The sequence below is a fragment of the Thermobia domestica genome, chromosome 8 (genome assembly GCF_964235325.1).
Source record: "Thermobia domestica chromosome 8, izTheDome1.hap1.1, whole genome shotgun sequence".
In the NCBI taxonomy this organism is placed as follows: Eukaryota; Metazoa; Arthropoda; class Insecta; order Zygentoma; family Lepismatidae; genus Thermobia; species Thermobia domestica.
The window spans coordinates 199,165,954-199,189,441 of NC_137461.1; the positions used below are offsets into that span (position 1 = coordinate 199,165,954).

The following is a 23,488-nucleotide window of genomic DNA, read 5'->3' on the forward strand; positions in this document are numbered from 1 at the left end:
CATAGGCAGCCTAGTACAATCATCAAATTCTCAGAACCCAACTGCTTATACTTTCGTTCACACTGACGTAAAAGACATAGGCCTATTACGGGAAACTGATATAAATGTACTATAGAAACAAGCAAATAATCTCTTAATAAGAAAAGAGGAATATTGGAAGATATAGTAATTATGGAATTGGGTAAGGACCTCAAACATCAGTAAAAATTGAAATACGTGAATATTGGTGAAGTGAGCTAAAGTTTAACGTATAGATTCGTGAGATATGAAGAAAGAGGCTATTACCGCAACCAGATCGAAGGTAATATCCTTATTTGATCAGTTCAAGTTGCTAGATGATCTTCCAATAGGTGGGAAAATATTATACTTTATATCTGAATATACTCCCTACTGCTGTGTGTTTACATACATAATAAAATCACTCGCATTATATAATTACCCATCTATAAGTGACACAGTACATATATCGTTATAGCAGAAAATCAGATCCACTTGACATCCCCGAGTTAAATTACGATGAGCTTGAGAATTAGGCGAAGATATTCATAAGCCTACGGTCCTGGAGACATTACATGTGTCTTTAAATATTAACACTGATACGCAATCTATAACACAAGAGACGTTTTTCTGGGTCCCTTAAAAATCTATAAAAACCTCAAATCGCTTCTAAGCTTTATAACGACCTTGAAGTGACATCAATGTTCTGTTATTGCGTTACTACAGGATAAAAAAAAACTTTAAAGCCAACGTAACTACATCTGACAATATATTTCAACCAGCGCAAGTAACTGTCTCTTCTAGGACATCTTAAGAGAACTTAAAAAGCCTCCAGAAATTATTGCAGCGAAGTGCTGACAAAAGAAAAAATAACTAACTAAATAACTGTATGGCCTATGGAACCCGGAGGTTCAATGCCGTGTTCATAAAAGCTCTCCACTGACTTCTATCTTTACCCAAATGGATCCAGTTTCTACTTTGTATTTTTATCTCTGGGAGATCCATATTAATATTGTCCTCCCATCTGCGCCTAGGTCTTCCTAATGGTCGTCTTCCGATTGGTCTTCCAGTCAAGACTTTGAAAGCGTTTCCACTTTCCTCCATTCTAGGTACATGACCTGCCCACCTAAGCCTCCTAGACTTGACGACCCTAACAGTGTTGGGTAAACCGTATAAATTATGTTGTTCCTCGTTATGAAGTTTCCAAAATTTCCCTTCCCGTTCCTCTTGAGTCCGAATACTCTTCTCACGATCTTGTTCTCAAATACTTTCAGTCTATGTTCTTCCCTCAGAGTAAGCGACCATGTTTCGCAACCATACAGAACAACAGGCATGATTATCATTTTGTACATTTTAAGCTTTAAATCTCTCGACAGAATTCGCGACGACAAGAGATTTTGAACCGAATAGAAACAAGAATTACCTACTTTTCGTCGACATTTAATTTCTTCGTGAATATGATTTTCGTCTGTTAATATTGATCCTAGATATTTGAAAGTATCCACTTTATCAAAAGTATTATTTAATATTTTAACGCAACCACAATTTGCCGTATTACGGTCCCGACGCACTTCCATGCACATATTTAGTTTCCTCTGCATTTACTTCTAAACCCATGTCCCTGCATGCGTTTAATAAGATCTCTGCATTTCTTTCTATTGTTCTCCTATCATCCGCTATTAAATTTATATCATCAGCATATGCCATAACCTGGTAAATACCGTTCAACTCTACGCAGTGGTTGCTATCTTTGATTTTCCTTATAGCGTATTCCAGAACAAAGTCAAATAATAATGGCTACAACGCATCTCCTTGTTTCAGGCCATTTTAGACGTGAAAGCTCGTGGACAAAATTTTTCCTATCCGGACTTTACTTTGGTATTGATTTAAACATATCATAATTAATCTAATTAGCTTTCTCGGTATTCCAAATTCTGTAAGAACGATGTATAATATTTCTCTCCTAACCGATTCGTACGCCTTTCTAAAATCAATAAATAGTTGATGTACCGGGGTATTGTATTCCCACTTTTTTCGAGTATTTGGCGAATGGTAAATATTAGGTCGATAGTTAATGGATTTCACCTAAATCCGTACTAATAATCTCCAATAATTTCATTTTCGTAGGAGGTCAATCTTGCTAATAGAATATTTGAAAGGATTTTATAGATGTTAACAGAAGAGAAATGCCTCGATAATTATTACAGTCAGTTTTGTCACCTTTCTTATGAATTGGAATAATGACTGATTCTTTCCACTGTTGTGGCAATTCTTCCTTGTTCCAGATTAGGAGAATGAGTTTGTGTATCTTGTTCCACAATTTTCGCCACCAGCTAAAATTAACTCAGCCGGAATTTCATCTACACCCAGAGATGTGTGTTACTTTAATTTCTTTATAGCGGTTTCTACTTCTATTCGGTTGGGTTCTGGAATATACGGTTCTGCGGTGTGTATCACTTATTCTCCACGCACATTAGTTTTTGGCTGCGTGTTCAGCAAATCGTCAGATAAATCTTTCTGTTTATCTAAGATGCTATCCGTATCAGTGAGAACTGTACCGTCAGCTTTCTTTAATGTATAAGCACGAGGTTGACGTATAGCCAATCTTAAATACGCTGATCCCCTTATACATGTCCCGAATGTTTTTATTTTTGCTATTATCTTCAAGCTCTTTATTTTAGGTTTTAATAAATCGCGTTTCTTTCTTCTAATAATTTTGGAAGTTTCCCGCCTGATATTCGCGAAATTTTGTGTAGTTATTTCATTCTCATTTTGTAGCCAGCGTAATTTTGCCTGTTTTCTGGTCTCTGCTAGCTTAATGCATTCCTGGTCGAACCATGGTTTGTTCCTACGTATTTCCTCGTATCCCAATTTTTCTTTTGCTGGAATTTTAATGCTATCTCTAATTTCAATCCAAGTAGCCTGAACACTAGTGCACTCCGAATCTTTTAAAACCGAGAATCTATTCGAAACTTCAATGTGGTATTCCTCTCTTACCCGCCTCTCTTCTAATTTCTTTAAATTAAATCTCTCCGTTTTCGGACATAGAATATTACTTTTATTCAACGATAATCTCTCTTGTATTATCGCTGCTACCAGGTAGAGATCATTGTCACAATCAGCCCCTCTAAGCGACCGGACATCAATTATCCTAGATTGCCTTCTTCTATCTACTAAAACGTGATCAATTTGATTATGTGTTTTTCCGTCTGGTGATGTCCAAGTGTATTTATGAACGTCGCGATGTGTGAATTTTGTAATCTTTACGATTAGGTTTTTGCGATGTTGCAAAGTTCACGAGTCTAACACCGTTGTCACTACTTTCCTCATGGAGACTTTTGTTCCCTATAATCGGTTTGAAAATACTCTCTCGTCCTACCCTCGGATTGAAATCACCTAATAGAATTTTCATATGGTATTGCGGGAGTTGGTCAAATATCCATTCTAGTTCTTCGTAAAAATTGTCTTTTTCATCATCATCCTTATCTTCAGTTGGGGCATGTACATTTAAAACAATAATATCACACTACCGTCCGTTAAGAGTAATAAAAGGAAGTCTGTCAGTAACAAATTCAATCCGTTTAATTGCTGGTAATATTCGTTTGTGAACGAAAAACCCTGTTCCTAACTGGTGCCTTTTATTTCCTTACCCGTAAAAAGAACGTAAAATTTCCGGAATTCACAGATCCATTTCCTTCCCACCTAACTTCCTGAGCTCCTTCTAGGTCCCTGCTGTACTGCCCTGTCGCGACAAAACGCTGTAACTTTGGCGAAGCAGTTTTGAGAAAAAGAGCCGTAAAGTCGCTACAGACCGCTTAATTTCCTACCTACATCGAAATTCTCTTTGGTATATTTTCAAAAGTATTTGACTCAGCTCAACGCTGGGTCTGGTGAACATAAGTATCGGTGGGGGAAATTCAAAAATGCTTATAGCGACAAAACGATGTAACTCAAGTTACTGCGTTTTGTCGCGACGCGGCAGTGTATTTCTCTAACTCAATCGTTATGGATTTTAAAACGCCTGCCCTATAAAGACTTCTAATGTTCCATGTTCCAAATCTCATGTCCATTTTCTTTTGCTGAGGTCGTGCCAAGTTATCCGTCCTTGTCCGAGGCTTTTGAGAATATTTCTGAACAAGTGACTTTTTTACAAGTTGAGGTTGTTAGCCTTACCCAAACACCCAAGCTGGAAGACCACACCTAGTCGGCTGTCCGCGTCTGATTATTCAGTATATTCGCAGCTACAAACTGAGGACGCGCCATGCCGTGGTGACAGGAATCCACGTTAAAAGAAAAAAATTGTAACTGAAAAGAATTCAGTGGAGGCAACAGCTAATATTGAGTGTCTCTATCCTAAAGCAAACCCATAGCAGAGGACTTCTACGTTCAACAACTACAGAAAACCAAATAAACTGATTCATACCTAATAAAAAATATACACTCACAAATGAAAAGACAATATCCGAGGAAACAAATAATTAGGAGCGCCAGAGTGATCACAGGTTGACTTGGATAATATGATCAGTAAAAAGTTTTAATACGTTAGTTGTTAATATGTTAGGTAGATTAAATGACAACTTACTGTCAGATAAATATACGTAGAAGAGTCATTGTAGAGCCTTCTGGATGGGAAATTATAACACTTTGGTAGGAACGTTATCTTTTCACCAGAATGTCTAGTTTGGGAGTGGTAATACCTTCATAGTAATTCTAGAAATTTCGACTATCCTAAGAAAACAATCATTCAATATCTTCATAATACAGAACTTTAAAATAGAGTTGTAGGGAATCCAATATGGACACCAATCGCTACACCATTAAACAAATGCCTCACTAAGTCAGCAATGGACTTCGATACCATATACTCAAGGATAAAATAAGGAACTTGATTACTTTATACAAAACAAGAGTAAGGTGCCGAAATCTATATTATAAAATTGAAAGTGATTATGTTTGTGACTCTTAATCTCTTGAACCACCGGACCGATCTCAAATTTTCAACATTAATGAGGTTTGGTCCTGGGAGTGTTTTCATCTATTCACGTTGGTGGTGTAACTTATTGAAATTAAGAAAGGGGAGATGTAAAAAAATAAATAAAACTTAGTAACACTTGAACCAAATGACCAATCTCTATAAACTTTTCAACATGGATGAGGTTCTTGCCCAGTAACGGATCTAGTCTGGGGCCGGGGGGCCTAGGCCCCCCAGTTCTCCGTGTGGAAAAAATAATTTAAGCTATTATTTATATATTTTTGAAAATTTATAGTAAACTCATGATATACCTATCATAGTCTGTGTTCTGACTGCCCCAGAGTTTTTACCTTCTAGATCCGCCACTGTTCGTGCCTCGGATGGCTTTTATCATCTCACTTTGATGAAGCAACGTAAGGCAGCGAGAGGAGGATGATACAAAATTCAATATATATATAAATAAAAGTGACTATGTTCGTGAGTTAATAACGAACCGCCCAACCGATTACGATCAAACTTTCAACATAGATAAGGTTAGGGATTGAATTGGTTTTCATCATTTCACTTTCGCAGTGCAACAGAGGTGAGGGGGATGGGGATAGATATATAAAAATGAAAATGAAAGTAACTGGCTTTGTGACTTCATGACTCTTAACCACTTGACCGATCTCTATCAAATTTTCAACAAGGATGAGGTTCAGAAGGATGAGGTTCAGACCTGGCATAGATTTTCTCATATCGTTTTGATGGTGCAACTCAGAGAAGAGGGAGAAGAAGATACATGAAAATTACAAAAGTGACCAATATTAGTGTTGAATCCATAGTTTCGGGGTCACTGAGATTAATAGTGAAACTTCCGATCAAGTTTAAATCCAAATTCATCCCCACAATTTGGGGATGGAGATGGAAGCGAAGAATAAAAATGATAAAATGATAACCAATTTTAGTGTCGAATCCATAGTTTGCGGGGTCTTTGAGTGACGTTTCTGATGGCGTATAAATCGAAATTCAGTCATACAACATGGGAGACAGGAAGATATATAAAAATGATCGAAAGTGACCGATATTAGTGTCCACTCCGTTGTTTCCTAGGTCGCTGGGATAAACACCGACACCTCCGATGCCATTTAAATTCAAACTTTGTCACGCAACATGGGGAAGGAGGTGAGGAGAAATATAAAAATGAGTGGAAATGGCATATGTCAAAGAGCGCTTTAGTAATTGTCAAAAGTGACAGAATAACGAAATGTATTACAGGTTTTTCTTAATATAACCCAGTGAAGCGGGTAATTGATAATAGTAACTACTAAAGGAGTAATATCAACTTTCTTTGTGTTGTTTGATTAGGATGCCCAAACTTAAAATACATTTGTCTGGAACAAAGATGTACATGGTGATAAGTTATTTGATATATTCTCACAGATTGTCTCCAAACTTGAAAAAAAAAGAATGAAATGAAATCTGTGAGTTTTACGTCCCACGTTTATGCCGGCTAGGCTAACGGAGACGGTGAGGATGAGTAATGAATGAAATGATGGAATGAAGAAAGTGGGAGGAAACGGGAGAACCCCGAGGAAACCCACGCACACCGTGTTTGTCCACCACAGAATTCACTTGGCGGGGGCTGGGAACTAACCCGGGATCCGAAGAACCAGAGATAAACGCTCTATCACTGAGCCACCGCGGCCCCACGACTCCAAACTTGTGTTGGAATGACAGGGATTCTGGCTTTTTAAGTCTAACTATGTCGAAGACATAAGATGCCGAAAACTGAAGGTACACTATTGACAGTTTTGCTTCAATGAGTGAACATTCTTCTAATAAGACCATATGTTTAGGGGAATCTCAAGCCGAAGGGCAAGTTAAGAACGAGGTTCAAAGGTTGGAAAGAGGAATACAAAAGCTTTTATGAGTATCAGAAGCGACAGAAGAAGTCTTTAATATAGTTAATTTTATCTCTAGAGTATGAAATCAGTTGAATTTTGCAGCAGAATAATGGATGGATCATTACACTAGTTCCAATCGTGACAACTAACACCAGAAACTATTCCTAATCAGCTAAGAATTTACTTGAAGGCGATTTATTTACCCACAGTACCAATACGCTTTCATTTGCTTCTCACTGCTGATATCAAGTAACTTTATTCTAGTAAGAGTTGCAATAATGACATTAACCCGAAGCACTTCTGAGTGATAACTCAGTACAAGCTACAGTGATAAAGATGAGATGTTTAACATGTACTCCGTACATACTTTTTCGAGGCAAACGCAATGGAAGGTTAGATCATGCAATGTGACATTCGACAAGAATAATATTATTATATTTGACAGGGATTGCTTACCGAAACAACTAAATTCAACACTGCAGTTGTAATATTAACTACAACTCATATAGTGATACTTAAGTTCAGGTTCCATCTTTATTTACAGAACAAACACACGAGAAGCACTTTAAATCATTCTTCAGACAGTTCAAGGTATCTAGTGTCATGACTAAAAATATCACTCATTAATTTCATTGTCATGGATTATCTTATAAAGGGCATGTTGATTTTGTGGCGCTAAGAAATAAAAGAACTCGTGAATGTTGTTATAAATAAAATTTCATTTCAAATTAATACACTTGGTATAGACTTTTTGGGCCTGTTGTAAATTTTGATCAAGGTTTAGCAAGATGTAAGAGATGTGTTATTGCTATAGACAAATCATCTAGCGAGCACTCCATTGCCTATAGAGATCATTCCAGCGTTTAATTAAGCAGATACTTAAAGAATTTCAATGATAATCTTTTTCTGGGATATTACGGACAATAATAGACAAGTTGAGTTGTTGGGAGCTCTAGCTATAACTAGCATTTTCAAGCCAAATCTAGAACGTGGATTAAATTATGACAATAAATAATACGCAGACAAAGAATAAATGTGCAGTCTAATAGTGTACATTTCAGCTAAACAGTTACTCATTTTAAAGAAAGCGTATGGAGTCTTAATAAACATCATGTGCAACGATGTTTAACAAGAGGCACTGGGGTTTAACAAATCTCCAGTGTAGAAAGGTTGAAACGTTTTAAGAAAATGAATAGAAGTGGCTTTGTGTTCACTATGCAAGTTATACTAGTAGAGGATCCAACAATAGGATCCTAGGAGGCTCTAGCACTATTCCTCTAGCGATATACACTAAAATACTTATAGAGTAATATAAGGAATATGAGAAGTGAAGTAATATTATAATTTAAAACCCATTGCTTAAGTTCATAGTCTGTAGATAGATTAGATGTCTTTGTCGTATAAATTGATGGTCCAAGGAAAGCAAGAAATTATTATTGCTACTTAAAACTCCTTACCAACCACGAATATATATATATATATATATATATATATATATATATATATATATATATATATATATATATATATATATATATATATATATATATATATAGACAGAGAGAGAGAGAGGAATAGCTTAACATCCAGCACGTTCGTGATATGTTTATGCCAGTCACTCTTCCGAAAACCAACACAATGATTAATGCATATGTTGTTGTAACTTTAATTAAACATACTACACCTGGACGCATTACGCATATTACTGCAATGCATCTTAATTCATTAACAGAAATTGTGTTAACAGAAAACCTATACTGATACGATACACTTGCGGCAAAAGAGAGCAATATAGTGTTGAGTGCCTTCATGGGTTCAATTTTCTTAATTCTGGTATTAAAGTCATTATCTGATTCTTCGTTTTTAATAATACACACCAGCAAAGTTCACAAAATATTTGGTCTAGGAGTTAATTCGTGCGGTTGGTACGCACACATTGAAGCTGTAGTACAAACACAAAATACATAAATACATTAAGAAAAATATTGTCCATCGCTAGCCACAACTTTCGGCCATCTGTCAGGCAATGTACGGATTCCGTGGCGAAAGAAGTCCTCATCCTTGGAAGCGATCCAGTCAGAGACCCATGTTTCGATATCTTCTGAAGAAGTAAACCTCTGTCCAATCAAATCGTTGTTCATGCAATCGAACAAGTAGTAGTCCGAAGGAGCAACGTCTGGTGAATGAGCGGGTGGGGTAAAACTTCCCATCCGACATTTTCTAAATAGGTTTTGACCGGTTTTGCGACATGTGGGCGAGCGTTATCATGTTGAACAATAACTTTATCATGTCTGTTCTCCCATTCTGGTCGTGTTCTGGCCAGAGCTTGCTTCAAACGCATTAATTGTCGTCGATAACATTCTCCATTCATAGTTTCACCCGGTTGCAGCAGCTCATAGCACACCACACCTTTCATATCCCACCATATGCACAGCATAACCTTTGCACAGTGAATATCTCGTTTTGGTTGTGATGGACCAGGTTCACCTGGTTTCACCCAGGCCTTTTTTCGTTTAGGGTTCTCGTAATGGATCCACTTCTCATCACCCGTAATAATTCGATGCAGAAACCCCTTTCTGCTCTGTCGTTGAAGCAGCAATTCGCAAATGGTTTTTCGTCTTTCAACGTCTCTGTCTTTCAATTCATGTGGAACCCAATGTGACATCTTTTGAATCATTCCCATGGCTTTCAAGCGTTTGGAGACTGTTGTTTGATCAACGCCTAATGCTGCTGCAAGTTGTTCCAGCGTTTGACACGAATCCTGCTCGAGCAATGCTGTCAATTCTTCGTCTTGAAATTTTTTTGGCTGTCCAGCTCGCTCTTGGTCTGCCAAGCCGAAATCACCACTTCTAAACCGTGCAAACCACTTCTGACACGTTCGCTCAGCTAGAGCATGGTCACCATACACTTCCACCAAAATACGATGACTTTCAGTCGCACTTTTCTGCATGTTAAAGTAATGCAGCAGGACACCCCGCAAAAACACTTTATCAGGCACAAATTGCGCCATGTTCACTTAACTACAAACTGGTGTTGTTGACGCTTTAATCCACTGCCCTATACTACGAACGATACGCGATGACAGGGGTTTGCAATACATGTGTGGATACACGGAACTGTGGGACGCTCCGTTCGTTGCGCCATCTCTTGTCCACCCGCACGAATTAATTCCTAGACCAAATACTATCATCAAATTATTGGAACATGTATGTAACACTGTTCTAACGCTAAAGTAGCATCTGCATAGCAACATTCACAACGGTCACTATAACTTTAGGGTAGATTTAGTGTTTAGATGTCAATCTTATTCAGAACAGTACGACGGTTAACAAAACATAAAGGTTCTTGACTGACCAAATTAAATATAATGGCCTACATAGTACACTGTAAAACTAAAACACTTTTTACACACTTTCAGCACCGATGTTTAGGGAAAATTTGATGAAATGGTGCTGATAAAGTGTGCTTCACGTGTCAAAGAGCGTCCATTCTCAAAAGGAGAATATATCTAGTGTAGCATATTTAAAACACTTTTTTCTGGGCAACAAGTTTGAAATCTAAGTGATGACACATTTTTCAAATACGTCTGGGACATATCTTGGAAACACAGTATCTAAAAGGGGTGAATATGTGTAATCTGTAGGTTTTCAAAGTGTATCGGTAATGTTCACTATATCCTACTCTGAGTAAAAGTAGTTTCTTTTTTTTTTCAGTGTAGTAGCACGTTGGAATCAAACTTTCTTAAAGAGTTTGTCTTGGATAATAATGGTACAAGTCATTACGTAGAAGTTGAGCATAGTGGCAGAGATGTTAACTTAGAACCTGATATATATTCCTGGAATTGAAAATTAAATACTACTAATGAATGATAATGTGAATGTTATGGAATCGATAGCAATATATTTGACAATTTATACGTTCAATATTCAGTTGAACATATGACGCTAAATGATCAAAGATGGCGACTACAGAATAGACGCAATGTTACATTCAAACCACATAGTGAATTCTAGGAGCCAATTGTGTATACACAAATGATACTATTATTCTTTGTCGTACAACAAGACAAGATCAGGAATATTGAACCTAAAACACAAGATAAAAATAACGATCTAGTTAACTATCAATGAACTGTATTCAATAAAGTTACCACTACAGCTATCAGTTTTACAAAACTTGAAACGGAAATCATACCCAGCCCATTCTTTGTATTTTCAGTGTTATTATTCGTCAGCATGTATGATTTCATTTGACAAATATTACGGCCTAAGTCCAATTCAAAATCTTACTTTTAGTACAAAATCATTTAAGGTAAATACAATAACATCCAAATCCTATGGACCAGGGATTTATTGAATTAAGTTGAGGGATATAGGAAGTTTTCATGTTCAGGCAAACAATGTTGCTGCAACTGAAAACTTCAATGATTATAAAAATGTATTTAACTATATTGCTTTAATCGCTAACAAACAGGAACGAAAGTTATTAAATCCCACACATTTGATAGCAACTATATTAGACTTTTTCTCTTAGTTTTAAGATCGGAGCGCCAACGGCTTTCTAGCTCCTTCGTTGTGGTACATTTTTATATATGGAATATCACAACAAAATGTAAAATACAGCAGTCACCCTACACTATTATAACACAACATAGTGGGATCATTTCAAAATTTGTATGCAAACGGGAAAACAGTCTAAAATATAATTAGACTTTTAATATTATATATGCAACCAGTTGTTCAGTCATTGAACGTGTGACGCTACTTCATAACACGAAATATTTGACATTGGGCACTTCAGTTGAAAAATCATCCTAAGTCCATAGACATACGTATGTGCATATTATTTACGTTGATATACCATTTTACTTTAGGGAGGGACAAGAACAAAGATAATTAATTAAACAAATCGCAAAAAAGTGCTTTCAAAAATATGCATTTTTATGCTTTTCCTTCTAAATAAAATACGCTGCTGGACTACGTTTTTCAGTTGAGGTTTGCAATTAGTACGGATTCATGTATACAAAATTTCAAGTCGATATCACAATTTCATAAAAGACACATAGAAAGATGTTGCACATGTTAACTAAAACAAATTATTTTGCCTCTTGAACTTATTACTCTTAGCGAGAAGTAATGCAACTAGTATCTACATATGTCACACTGATAATTTTTGATTTCAGGGTAATGTTCCCACCGAAATAATTTATATTCTAATATGAATCACTTACCATCGTTAGGATCTAATGCCATTTTATTTATCATTTCAGTTCTTGGATATTTTTGATAAGAATGTATTTGTCATTTGCTTGCCAAGTTAATTTGCCGATTAAGGTTTTATCAATCACAGACATTGTAATTGATTTCTTAGCAGTGTTATCAACACTTATGATTTACTTTAGCCACTCCTTGTTTACCAAATCATAACATAACATATTTGCATATAGTCTTACAAACTGTATAATATAATCCGAAGTAGCTTTATGCATAACTAAGTTTGACGATTCAAAATGCTCTTCTCCATCATAAGTGTATTTGTCTAGGTAAAAAGACATCTTCTTCAAATGAAATAGTGTCAAGTTCTCATATGTGGCGCTCCACTCATAATTTCGTTGATACATTATCTTCATTATTAGTACATTTTTATTATACTTTTTCTGCTTTGCACTAAGCCAATATCCAAAGATTTTCGTACGTTCTAAGTAGATTCACCGTTATTTACTAGCTTACAATATCCTTCTCCATACTGTTTATTACAATTCCCAGCAAACGTCTTTTCTTGCACATATTCCTTTCAACCAAATAAATTTTCTTAAAGACAGCACAACATTCTTTTCTTTAATATAAGCTTATGATCCATGAAAAGCTTCAGCAAACAATAGTGCAATATACTTCTCCTTGTCTTTCAACGTAAGAATAATTTGTTTTTCTTACTGCCTGCAAGACATTGGTATTCTCGACCGAATGGCAAATCAGAATAAACAACACGAAATTCAATTGTATATTCCAAAATCAAGTTAAACAAAAGAAAAATCGCATTATTTTCAAATGCCTTAAATATATATCTTAATTCTGAGTTTCCCTACGAAAACCACATCGTAGTAGATATGTCTTGATGGGTTAATCGAAATTGCTCTGTTCTATGTTGTCCTCATGTATATATTTTTGTTAGCTTTCAAATGTAAAAGTGACATTTGCCATATACCACGCATATATTATAAATAAAATATTTTTCATATTATTGAGAAGTACATGTCAGGATTTATAAAAGATCAAGCCTGATTTTGCAGTTAATACTGCGTCCTATGCTATCTCCAGCCTCAAATAATATTTGGACGGATGACGTTTGTGTTCCGTAAAGCAGACAATATATACATTCCGATATTTTGTGAAAGCATGGTAGATTAATTTCCTTAGCTAAACTATGCAAGATGTAAGGAATACACCGATATAATTGAACAAAACGAATTTGGTATGCATATCTTTAAAAAAAGTGGTTTAAAAACTTAAGTACCGTTCTTTACTTTGTGTATCATGTTGGTATCTTTCGAAGTGTATTTCCAAGTAGTTCCACGAATAATTATGAATCGTAACCAGTCAATTTATGGCAAATAGTAGGTTGCATTTTTAAGTTTTGAAAATTATATAAACTCCTCTATCTAATGAACATTGGAATAGAAATGCCTTGCTTCAACAGAGCATCATTTGCAACACTCAGCACAATTAGATGTGACAACACTGATCTAAGCTTGTTCGAGATGTAGATATAGAATATATAACATTGTCCATTTTGTTTCACTTTCCATAGATTCTAGAAATTTTTGGGCTACTTTTGAGCCTTCATATAAACGAAGACCTGGGCATTGTCTAAAGCTATCTCTTGCCAGAACCTGGTAAGCAAGACTTCATGCTCCATGTTACAGATGGGATGATGTATATGATTTCAAACTGCCTGATATCCATAAGACTATTACCGTCAAGGGAAGCTTGAAGTCACAATAGATTACCATCTGAGCCTTGAACAATGATTTGAACTTTTTGAGTGTTTATTTGTGAGAGGTTTTGACATAAGAGCAAGTGTTTGTTAGTACTTCTCACAGCATTTACGGTATATGCTATATTTTTCCCTCTTAATAATGCCACAGAAGAATGAAATGACAGTAATTACACTTGCAAGGCTCGAAAAACACTTCACCTACATTTAATGTGAAGTATTTTGTTTCCTTGATTCAGTAGATTAATAGGATATATTCTTTCCATAAGATGAAATTTCATATCTGCGTAATATTTCCACGATCGTTCTCCCTTTACAAGTAAACAGATATAAAGGTGTTGTTTCAACGTGACACAGTCTTTTGTACTACTGCTCAAATTAGCACTGTGATGCAAGGTCACAGAAACTTTGATGCCATTGAACACTATCTCAGTCGTACGCTGCATGCGGTATAGATCGACACTAGATTTAGATTACTCTCAAGTGGTAAAAGTCTACAAATATGTTATAAACAAACATTTGTATTCATTGTTTCGATATTAACAACAACCTATATATCTTGTATATCTTGAATTTTCCTGGAAAATTAATCTACTTAAAAGCTCAACATTTAGAGTATTTTCCTAATATTACTTTCAATTTACATGTTGGCTATCAGTGACATAATGTCTATCCAGAACCTTCCACCACCATTTTATTCAGCAGCATAATTCTTAAAGTTGTTCATATAGAGTTCTTAATTCACTGTTTAAATGTACAATTCTATTGCTATTCTAAACATAACAGCGATGGATTTCACTACTTGGTACTTAAAGGTTAGACACTAGTCCAAAGTTAGGTTCGTTTGACGCTAAAAGTTCATTTTCTATACCTTGAATATGTTTAATAGCAGCTAGTCTGTAATCAATGAAAAAATTGACATGTTTTGTATTATTGTTAGTGATAGCTAAATTTTGTAAATAATTTTTAAATTCAATTGGGTTAGTGATGAGAAATTTCATCCATAAAATTGTTTCCTTCAATAATGAAGTTTTCGATACCATATAGTCTGGTTAGATATACAGTATTTATCATAGATATGTTCTTATTACAATCTGGTCTACTCACGTTGTATACGTATACTGGCATGGAACGATATTTGTATTATGGCACTTGTGATGGTATTTATGAAACATTTGAGTGTTGCATGCAATTATGACTATATTTCTAGATGAATTGTACACGGATTATGCTTACACATACGATTATTCAACAGAGCCATCCCTTCCATTGCAGGAGTATTCAATTAGATTTTACTTCCTTTCAAGTGTATGTTGGCTCTCTTGATCTCCGCACTTTTGGGGTAAACAACAGCCTTAGGCATTGACATAGAGCTATCGACGTTCAATTTGGATCTTCTTCTTTTGAATTGAGGAGTTGTACTATCGGATATACACACGTAAGCTTCATTTATAATCTCCACACCGACAAGGGATGAGTGGTGATCTTGCACTTCGCACTTCCGGTATATTGTTTCATCTTTGAATGACATTTAACCGGCATATTTAGATATGAAGATCCACAGCGCCAACTTTGCCCATGCTCAGTACTTACACATCATGTGTAACTACATAGTGTCATGTGTAGAAGTACCTCAGTCTAATAGTTTCATTCAGTACCAGCAAGAACAATCCCCAATACATATTTCGCACGTGATTCCGGAATGGTTCGCAGGGGAATCTGTGACTGATTTAATTCTCTTTCTGAGTCATGGAACACACCTCAATCCCATGCAAAATGTATAGGCAGAGATGAAGCGTACTCTAAGGCAGTTGACCTGAATCAGATACACGAAGATCTTGCAGTGGCCTGTGAGGTTGGTTTCGGTAGTATGGTTGAAGATAGGGGAAGGAAATAAATTCGTCATCCTTGTAATAGATTCCATGCCAGAAAAATAAAGCGTATAATAACTGTAAAAGAGTCTTGGATACTATATTAGTGTTCCAATCCCAATTAACTATATAGCTGCTTCTTGGGCTGTTTCTTGAATCAGATGCAAATGTCTCACATTTAGTGATTATAATACTACTATGTATATCTAAGATCACGTATTCCATGCTGTATTGTGAATGTTGAAAAACAATTTCGTATTGCAAATGGCTGCAGACAAATATATAACACACATGTATTGCTTTTTCACATTTTGAGCTCATCAGTGGCTAAGCGGTTAGCGTACGCGCCTTTGACGCGGGAGACCCGGATTCGATTCCCGGCGGGAGCTCATGTGGTTTGGATTCCACGTTAATCAGGAGGTCCACGTCTCATATAGCCTCGCTGCTGAAAAGGGACGTTAAACTCAAAATCAACTCAACTTTTTCACATTTTACTTAACCCTAGGAGCACCAAGGGGGGCTCTGAGGCCCACATATTATTTTTGTTCTATATCTAACATTTCTAATTGCATAAAAAATCTTTAAAAAAATGATATTGTCAAGCTTGACCCCATTAATCAGAAAACGTACTTGCTTAGTCTTTAGTGTTTTGTTTTTTTTATTTATAAATAAAGTGCTGTTGGTTATAAATAATGTCTATTTATAAATACTAAGGAGCTATTCACCGCATACACTGACTGTTATATTCCAGTGTTTTCGCTACTTATTTTACTTTCCTTTGAAACAGTTTCGGTATTACAACATGCAGGGTCGCTCTGAGCTATTATTATGGTGCAGTGTTGCCAACTGCACGCTATAAAAATTAGAATAAATATTATTTTCTGATTACACTGTTCTACAAAAAAATAAAAAAAAGTTTTATTTGTGGGTAACAAAGTAGTGATTCTGAAAGGAATTTCACTCCTGAATTCAAATCTCATTTTTAGTTTTTCTGCATCAGGGTTAGTTTCGGAGTAATCAGCACGTAATGTTTGTGTTTGTAAAGCATTATTATATATTGTTGACACTATATATTACATAGAATTGTAGGTATGCGAAACAGCTGTCGACCGTACATAATGGTTTACTTTTTTATTTGTACTGAGTGTCTCTCTTGTCTCTAATGATACCCCAGCTATAAGCTGCCAGCACGATGGGCATCCACTTCCCTTCATAGCGTTTTTCAATGGTGGATACATCTTTACGAAATCTTTCTCTGTGTTCATCAGAAATGTCACAGCAATTACTAGGGAAGTAATCCAGATGTGAGTCCATGATATGCACCTTCAAGGATATTTTTCTCCCTAAATCCTGATAAGCTAGAAGCATTTCATCCACCATCACCTTGTATTTAGGGTCCCGTCTTCTCCCGAGAATGTTTTGGGTTACTTTCCGTAAAACTCATCCATGCGCGCTTTTTTTTGTGTGTGAGACATGCCTCAAAACCTCTATCTTTCTGCAGATCTCGTATCTCCTGACCTACGAACACGCCCTCTCTTATTTTTGCAGCTGACAGCCGAGGAAATGTGTCAGCAAGATATGCAAATGCTGGCTCATTGGGATCCATTGCCTTTACAAGCTGTTTAATAAGTAAAAGTTTTATATGTAGGGGTAGAACAAAAACATTTCTAGGATCTACAAGACTGTCCCGTTGCACATTCTTTTCACCAACTGTCCATTTGCGTTTAGGCCACTCCTTTGTCACATAGTGGGAAGTTCTTTCCCGACTATCCCATTCACACAAAAATAATGCTATCCCTAATAATAATGCTATTACCTTGAAGTCACAACACAACTTCCACTTATGTTCATTGTACTTAATTGAGGTCAATATCTTTCTGAACATGTCATAACTCTCTTTGGTAAAAGTGGCATATGCAAATGGAATTGAAGGTAGTTTATTCCCGATATGGAGCAATACACCTTTTAAGTTATTCTCCGAAGCATCCAAAAATAATCTCCATTCACCAGGTTCGTATGTTATGTGCAAGGCTGTTATTAATCCATGAACATCATTGCAGAATGTCACTGTCAAAATAAGACACAAAAGCACGTTCTCTGTTCCTGAAGGTTATGTTGGTTGTTTCGTGGAGAAGGTTATATTCCTGTAACCTGGAGCCTAACAATTCTGCTTTCTGCTTACTGAGTCCTAAGTCTCGCACTAAATCATTTAAATCATCCTGCTGTAATACACGTGGCGTGGGCGTACTCGTGCCTTGATACGGGGGATCCCTTCTTTTTCCGGAGAAGATGTAAGTTCTGTTGTGCAACTTTCTTCACTATCACTCATCTATTCTATATCTGTGGGCCTTGAAAGAACTGTTAAAGTTTCAGAATGTGCCACAGGCTGTCTTGCTGACGGCAGATCCGGATAAACAATATGTTTATTTGATTTGCTGTTCGTGAATCCCTGAATTTTGGTTAAGCAGAAATAACAGTATGTCAAATGGTCCATTGGTTCCCTCCAAACCATCGGTACAGCAAATAATGAAACATTTTTCCTTGCCACCACTTAATTAGTTTGCAATAACATGTAGCATAACACATATTAGGTGACCCTTCTTATGAAAATCACCAGCTCCGACGCCAAAGTACTGGTTATATGCTCTCTTGATGATGGGTGTGATTTTTTTCCTGTTCCTCACGAAGGTTGACTCTCCACAAACATAACAAAAGTTGTTAGCTGCGTACTTACAACCACGACTGCGATGCATTTTTTTACTTTACATAAACACGAACAAAATGAATCCACAGCATTCAGTTTCCATACAGCAAGTAGTATTAACGCCCAATAAAAATACCAGATTCACACGCTCAGTTTAAGTCACAAACTACTCCCAAAATCCCATTGTAACAACAAAACACTGTCGGGCAAGTTTTGCCAACCTCTCGAAAATGAAAACTGTCAATGTTGCAAGGTCTTAGTTTCCAAATTCCCTTTTGCCACCATATACTGTGTTTGGCATGTATATGAACATATGTAGTACATGAATGCTTGAATTACTCGTAAACTATCCCTGACGGATCAAATCGGATATCTCATTTGAACTTCCATGTCTCATTCCTTTCATAGTACAAAATTTCATTTCATAAATACAACCCTTGTAAAACAGTGTTATTTTTGGCACCTAAATATTTTATTTTCTATTAGTTTATTCCTTCAAACCTTCTACGCACACACACACACACACATATATATATATATATATATATATATATATATATATATATATATATATATATATAAGAAAGAGATAATCAAATTTCAATAGTTTCCATTGTGATGGAAAGAAACTATGCCTTGCAGTGAATCCCTTGTAATATTCATGACGCTTTGGGGGTGTTAGTTTACAAAACTGATAGACAAGTCGTAGCTTGTTTGCTTACATGTTCAGGTGCAAAAACCTGACGTTGTGCTACTAGAAAAATTGTAATTTTTGTTGGGTTGGCAACAGAGCTTCTCTGATGACATCCTCTATAGTGTCTAGTGATCGTCCCTCATACTGTCCATATTTTCGTGGAAAGAAAATTTGAAAGAATTTCGCCATTCGAAGGATAACCGGGATGGAATTACGCAAGATTAATCCTGAATTCATTGGAATACTGAAGCATACCTCACTGGTCCCCATTCTACCCCATTTTATTGTACCACACCAATATGGTTTTAGAAGCCGCCTTTGTACACATATTATACTGTGCTAAGTTGATATTGATCTGTTTGATAGTTTATCTACACAAACAAATAAAATAATATGTCATAGTTACTGGCATAAATAAAAGAGGTAAAATAAACAACCACACACATATAGTTGGCACCACTGTACTTAGAAATCTAGTAGTAATAGAAAATGATAATATACGATGTCTTAGACACCCCAAGTTCATATCAGACAAGATAAATTATTTTCTGTGAGAAATAACAACCTTTAATCTTTCGGCCTCAGAGGCCCCCTCGTTAGTGTTCCATGTAACCCAAAAATACCTTTGTGTTCCTAGGGTTAATTTGTATGTAATGCTAATTTTAATGTAATTATTTCATATAAATATTCATACATGGTGGAATATGTCATTGCGTATCAAGAAGTTTACCCAAACGGGAATTGAACTCACGATCTTACGATAAAATGTCCCACGCTTTACCACTGAGCTAGCCTGAAAATTTCTGCCGAGCTCTTTGTGAAGAAATACGCATAAATTTCCAAGACAACGGCATTCATATCTGTTACTAATACTGTTGTTATTTCACTTTGACTTTTTAATTTACCTATGGATGGGAGAACTACGGTAACTGTCTTTTCTTCTCTACAAAAGAATACTCTTGCCTTCTTAGATTGTCCGTTTGTTTTTTCGACTGCATATTTCGATCATATTGGAAGCCAATAATGCAACACCGCAAAATATTCTTGTTAACTCTAATGTGTAAATGACTCATAATAAGAATATTTTTTTAAGAAAAAAGGAAGAATACGGTGCTTTTGAGGTTAATTTTTATTTTTGCAAAACAAAAGTGGGAGTGAAATCACCACGCACGACGTGATATATTTTTCCATAAAGTCTTACCGTTAGTACAGGTATTAAAACTGAAAACTAACTAAAGTGAAGGGAACGCTGAAAATATTCCAGATATTAAAATACCAGATATTTAACAAAATACTGTGTCCTGAGACAATTAAAATTTGAACAACGTTAATTTTTCCTTGATATACCTTAGGTTAAATAAGATCACTTTGCAATTTTCTCATGATATCAATCGCTTTGTATATACTAAATAATGTCTTTTTTTTTAAGATTTTTTGTTCGTTGCAGTGACAGGTTTTATTCTACTTTTTAATGCAGTATGCTACACCAACATCTTTCCAAAACGATAGAGAACTTATAGAACACCGTATTTAAAAGAATGCTGATTTCTTAATTCTCAGTTAAGAAATCCGTATTGCATTCTTGGTTCTTTAATGTTGAAGGACGTGAATAATTAGAAGTGTGAATGCACTTCTGTTCGTGTTAATACAAATTTATCAATTCTAATATTTGCAAATATAACTTTATGTTGTATATAAAACTGCTTGTATATTAATATTTAATATGAGAAACATATAAAGTGAATCATAAACCAAGAGAAATAAAAAAATATAATCAATATAATGAAATTGAGAATTAACAAAGCGAGGATGAAATAGAGATTTAGATTAATAGACTAAGGTAGATAAATGAAAATAAGTTAAACCTTTCTGATAATAGAGTAGGATTGTATATAGTGCATATTAATGAGTGCCTATTAATCATTATATACCTTGTAATTTAAAAGACTGCTTATTCATGTGCCTGAAATATCATGTTGTATTCTTGGATAACTGTGATTTGAGTTACTTTGTGTATAAGTTATATTGGTCTTGATTTAGATTATCAATGATTAGTTCTTGTAATATTATATTTACTCTCTACCTTCGCTTACATTACATGTTTTAAGGCTATTTTTAATGTACTCTTTACGTGGTTTTTACCCCTATACTGTTTATTACGTTCTAACACAATATCTTGTTTATTTGTCACCACTCCTAACCGCAAGTTTAATGTGTTAAATAATTGACAAATTCAGCTGCCTTTCGTTCTCGCACTTGTATCACAATCAAGTGAAATGAGTGTTGTAATATATTATTTAAATGTAATGGCTAAATAAACAAAAATTTTATAATAATCACCCGGTATTAGGGAAAATGCCCAAATGATACGTTATGCATACTCATATTTAAAAAATGTGGACATTAGGGATAAAATTCTTAGTTGTAGTTGAAACTTCGTCATTTGATCCCGATTTTATGATCTCACAGTATCATTAATTTATATTTTTCGCTATTTAGAAATATCTTGAACAATATAGTTATATATGCAAAAATGAAAACACTAAAATACTTAATTTTCCAAAATAAATGCTTTCCATTAAGGAAAACAGAGAATATGACACTTCTGATTATCTTGAAATGAAAAATAAAATGAAATGCAAACTTTCGGTTTTACATCCCCCGGATATGCCCGCTAGGCTAAAGCAGATGGAAATTATGAAAAATGAGTTGAATGGTGGAATGAATAATGTGAGAGGAAACGGGAGAACAGCGAAAAAACCCACTCACACGGTGTTTGTCCACCTCAATGTTGACTTGATGCAAGCTGGGATCTAACCAGGGACCGCATGCACCAAAGATGAACGCTCAACCACTGACCCACCGTAGCTCCTCCAATTACTTTGAACATTTTGATGCTCTATACTCAAAATTAAATTATTTTTATGAACTTTTCTTGTCAAGGAAATAGAGATCGAAACTAATCTATCTCAATATTTTAAGAGTTTCTTTATGTCTAAATTTCTACGCCCAGAAACCTATGATAAGGTACGAAATAAATAGTTTGATTTTAAATATTTTATAATTCGCTACTAGTGTTATACAGGAGTAATAAATCTGAAATACATTAAAAGTACTTATCAACAATATATATATATATATATATATATATATATATATATATATATATATATATATATATATATATATATATATATACCGTGAAGAACGCAAGATCTATTTTTAAGAAACCTAGTTTAAATCTACTTACAGTTATCAGAAATGAAACGTGGGGTATGAATATGCCACACACCCACAGAAAATATTGCAGAAGTAAACTTACCTGGTGCAGGTACGCTTTCAGTAGCAACTGCTAAAGCCACTAAGAGAAGTAAATGTTTCATTTTTGAAGTTCAATGAGATATATCTAAAAGAAGAAATACATTAATGTTAGGAGACAAGATTTACAACATTCATATTGTAACGTCATTTCTTCTGCTACGTTACATCCCCTGATTCCAAATCTATATATTGAATATTTATACAGTTCACGAGATTATCATGAATCACACAACGCGGTTATATACTTTTATGTATATACAAATACTATATATATATAGGGTGAAATGCACAGTTATTGGCCACTTAAGAAAAAATTTGAATTTGGAGTTTAGTAGTGCCCTTATTTCTTGCAATTTAAAACTAATATTTTTTAAGTGGACTTATAAGGATATTAGCTTTCGACTTCGGTTATTCTTTTTGCTCTAAGTTATACAGCATTTTTACAGAATCTCTTTTTGTAAAAATATGCGAAAATGTACAGTAATTGGCCACATTTTTTAGTGATTGGCCGGGGTTTGTACTAGTGATTGGCCACTAAACGCAATCAAAAATTTTTGAGCTTAATATGAGTACAATTTTGTTCTACAGGCTAGAAATTAAACACCAAGGTCACTATTATATTGCCAAAAGTAGTTTAGGATTGTGAAAATGAAACAATGCATTTTGTGGTTATTTTTTTAAAAATCTATTAATTTCTAGTTAACAAAATATTAATTTCTATGTATTATGTTTCTTTTACAGTTTTAAAAATTTACAATGTAGAAATTATGAGAAATACAAAAGTAACTTTACTTGAAAAATACTTGAATATTATATAAATTAGGCTTATATAATATAAAAATAAATAAACAGTTCTTACATTTAGTCCTTCTTTCATATCATACTTTTTGTAACACTCTTTCTATTAGCTTTTGCAATTAGTTCCAATATTTCAGCCAATGACTGTATCACTGTCACCAATCTCGAAGTTGCTAGGTACATCACTTTCATCATCAATGTGGAAACACTTGTGGCATACATAAATATCATCATCTGGTGAGAGTGAAATGT

General features: G+C 35.0%; 1 protein-coding gene across 1 annotated transcript in view; it reads right to left on the minus strand.

Annotated features, from left to right (window-relative positions):
* Nucleotides 1-22,531, minus strand: part of LOC145691918 (uncharacterized) — a 60,459-nt gene extending 37,928 nt beyond the window's left edge. Inside the window, exon 1 of the mRNA XM_081767226.1 lies at nt 22,440-22,531. Coding sequence (XP_081623352.1) covers nt 22,440-22,500 — 61 coding nt within the window. The 5' untranslated portion in view covers nt 22,501-22,531. The remainder of the gene's footprint in view (nt 1-22,439) is intronic.
* Nucleotides 22,532-23,488: the final 957 nt, after the last annotated feature.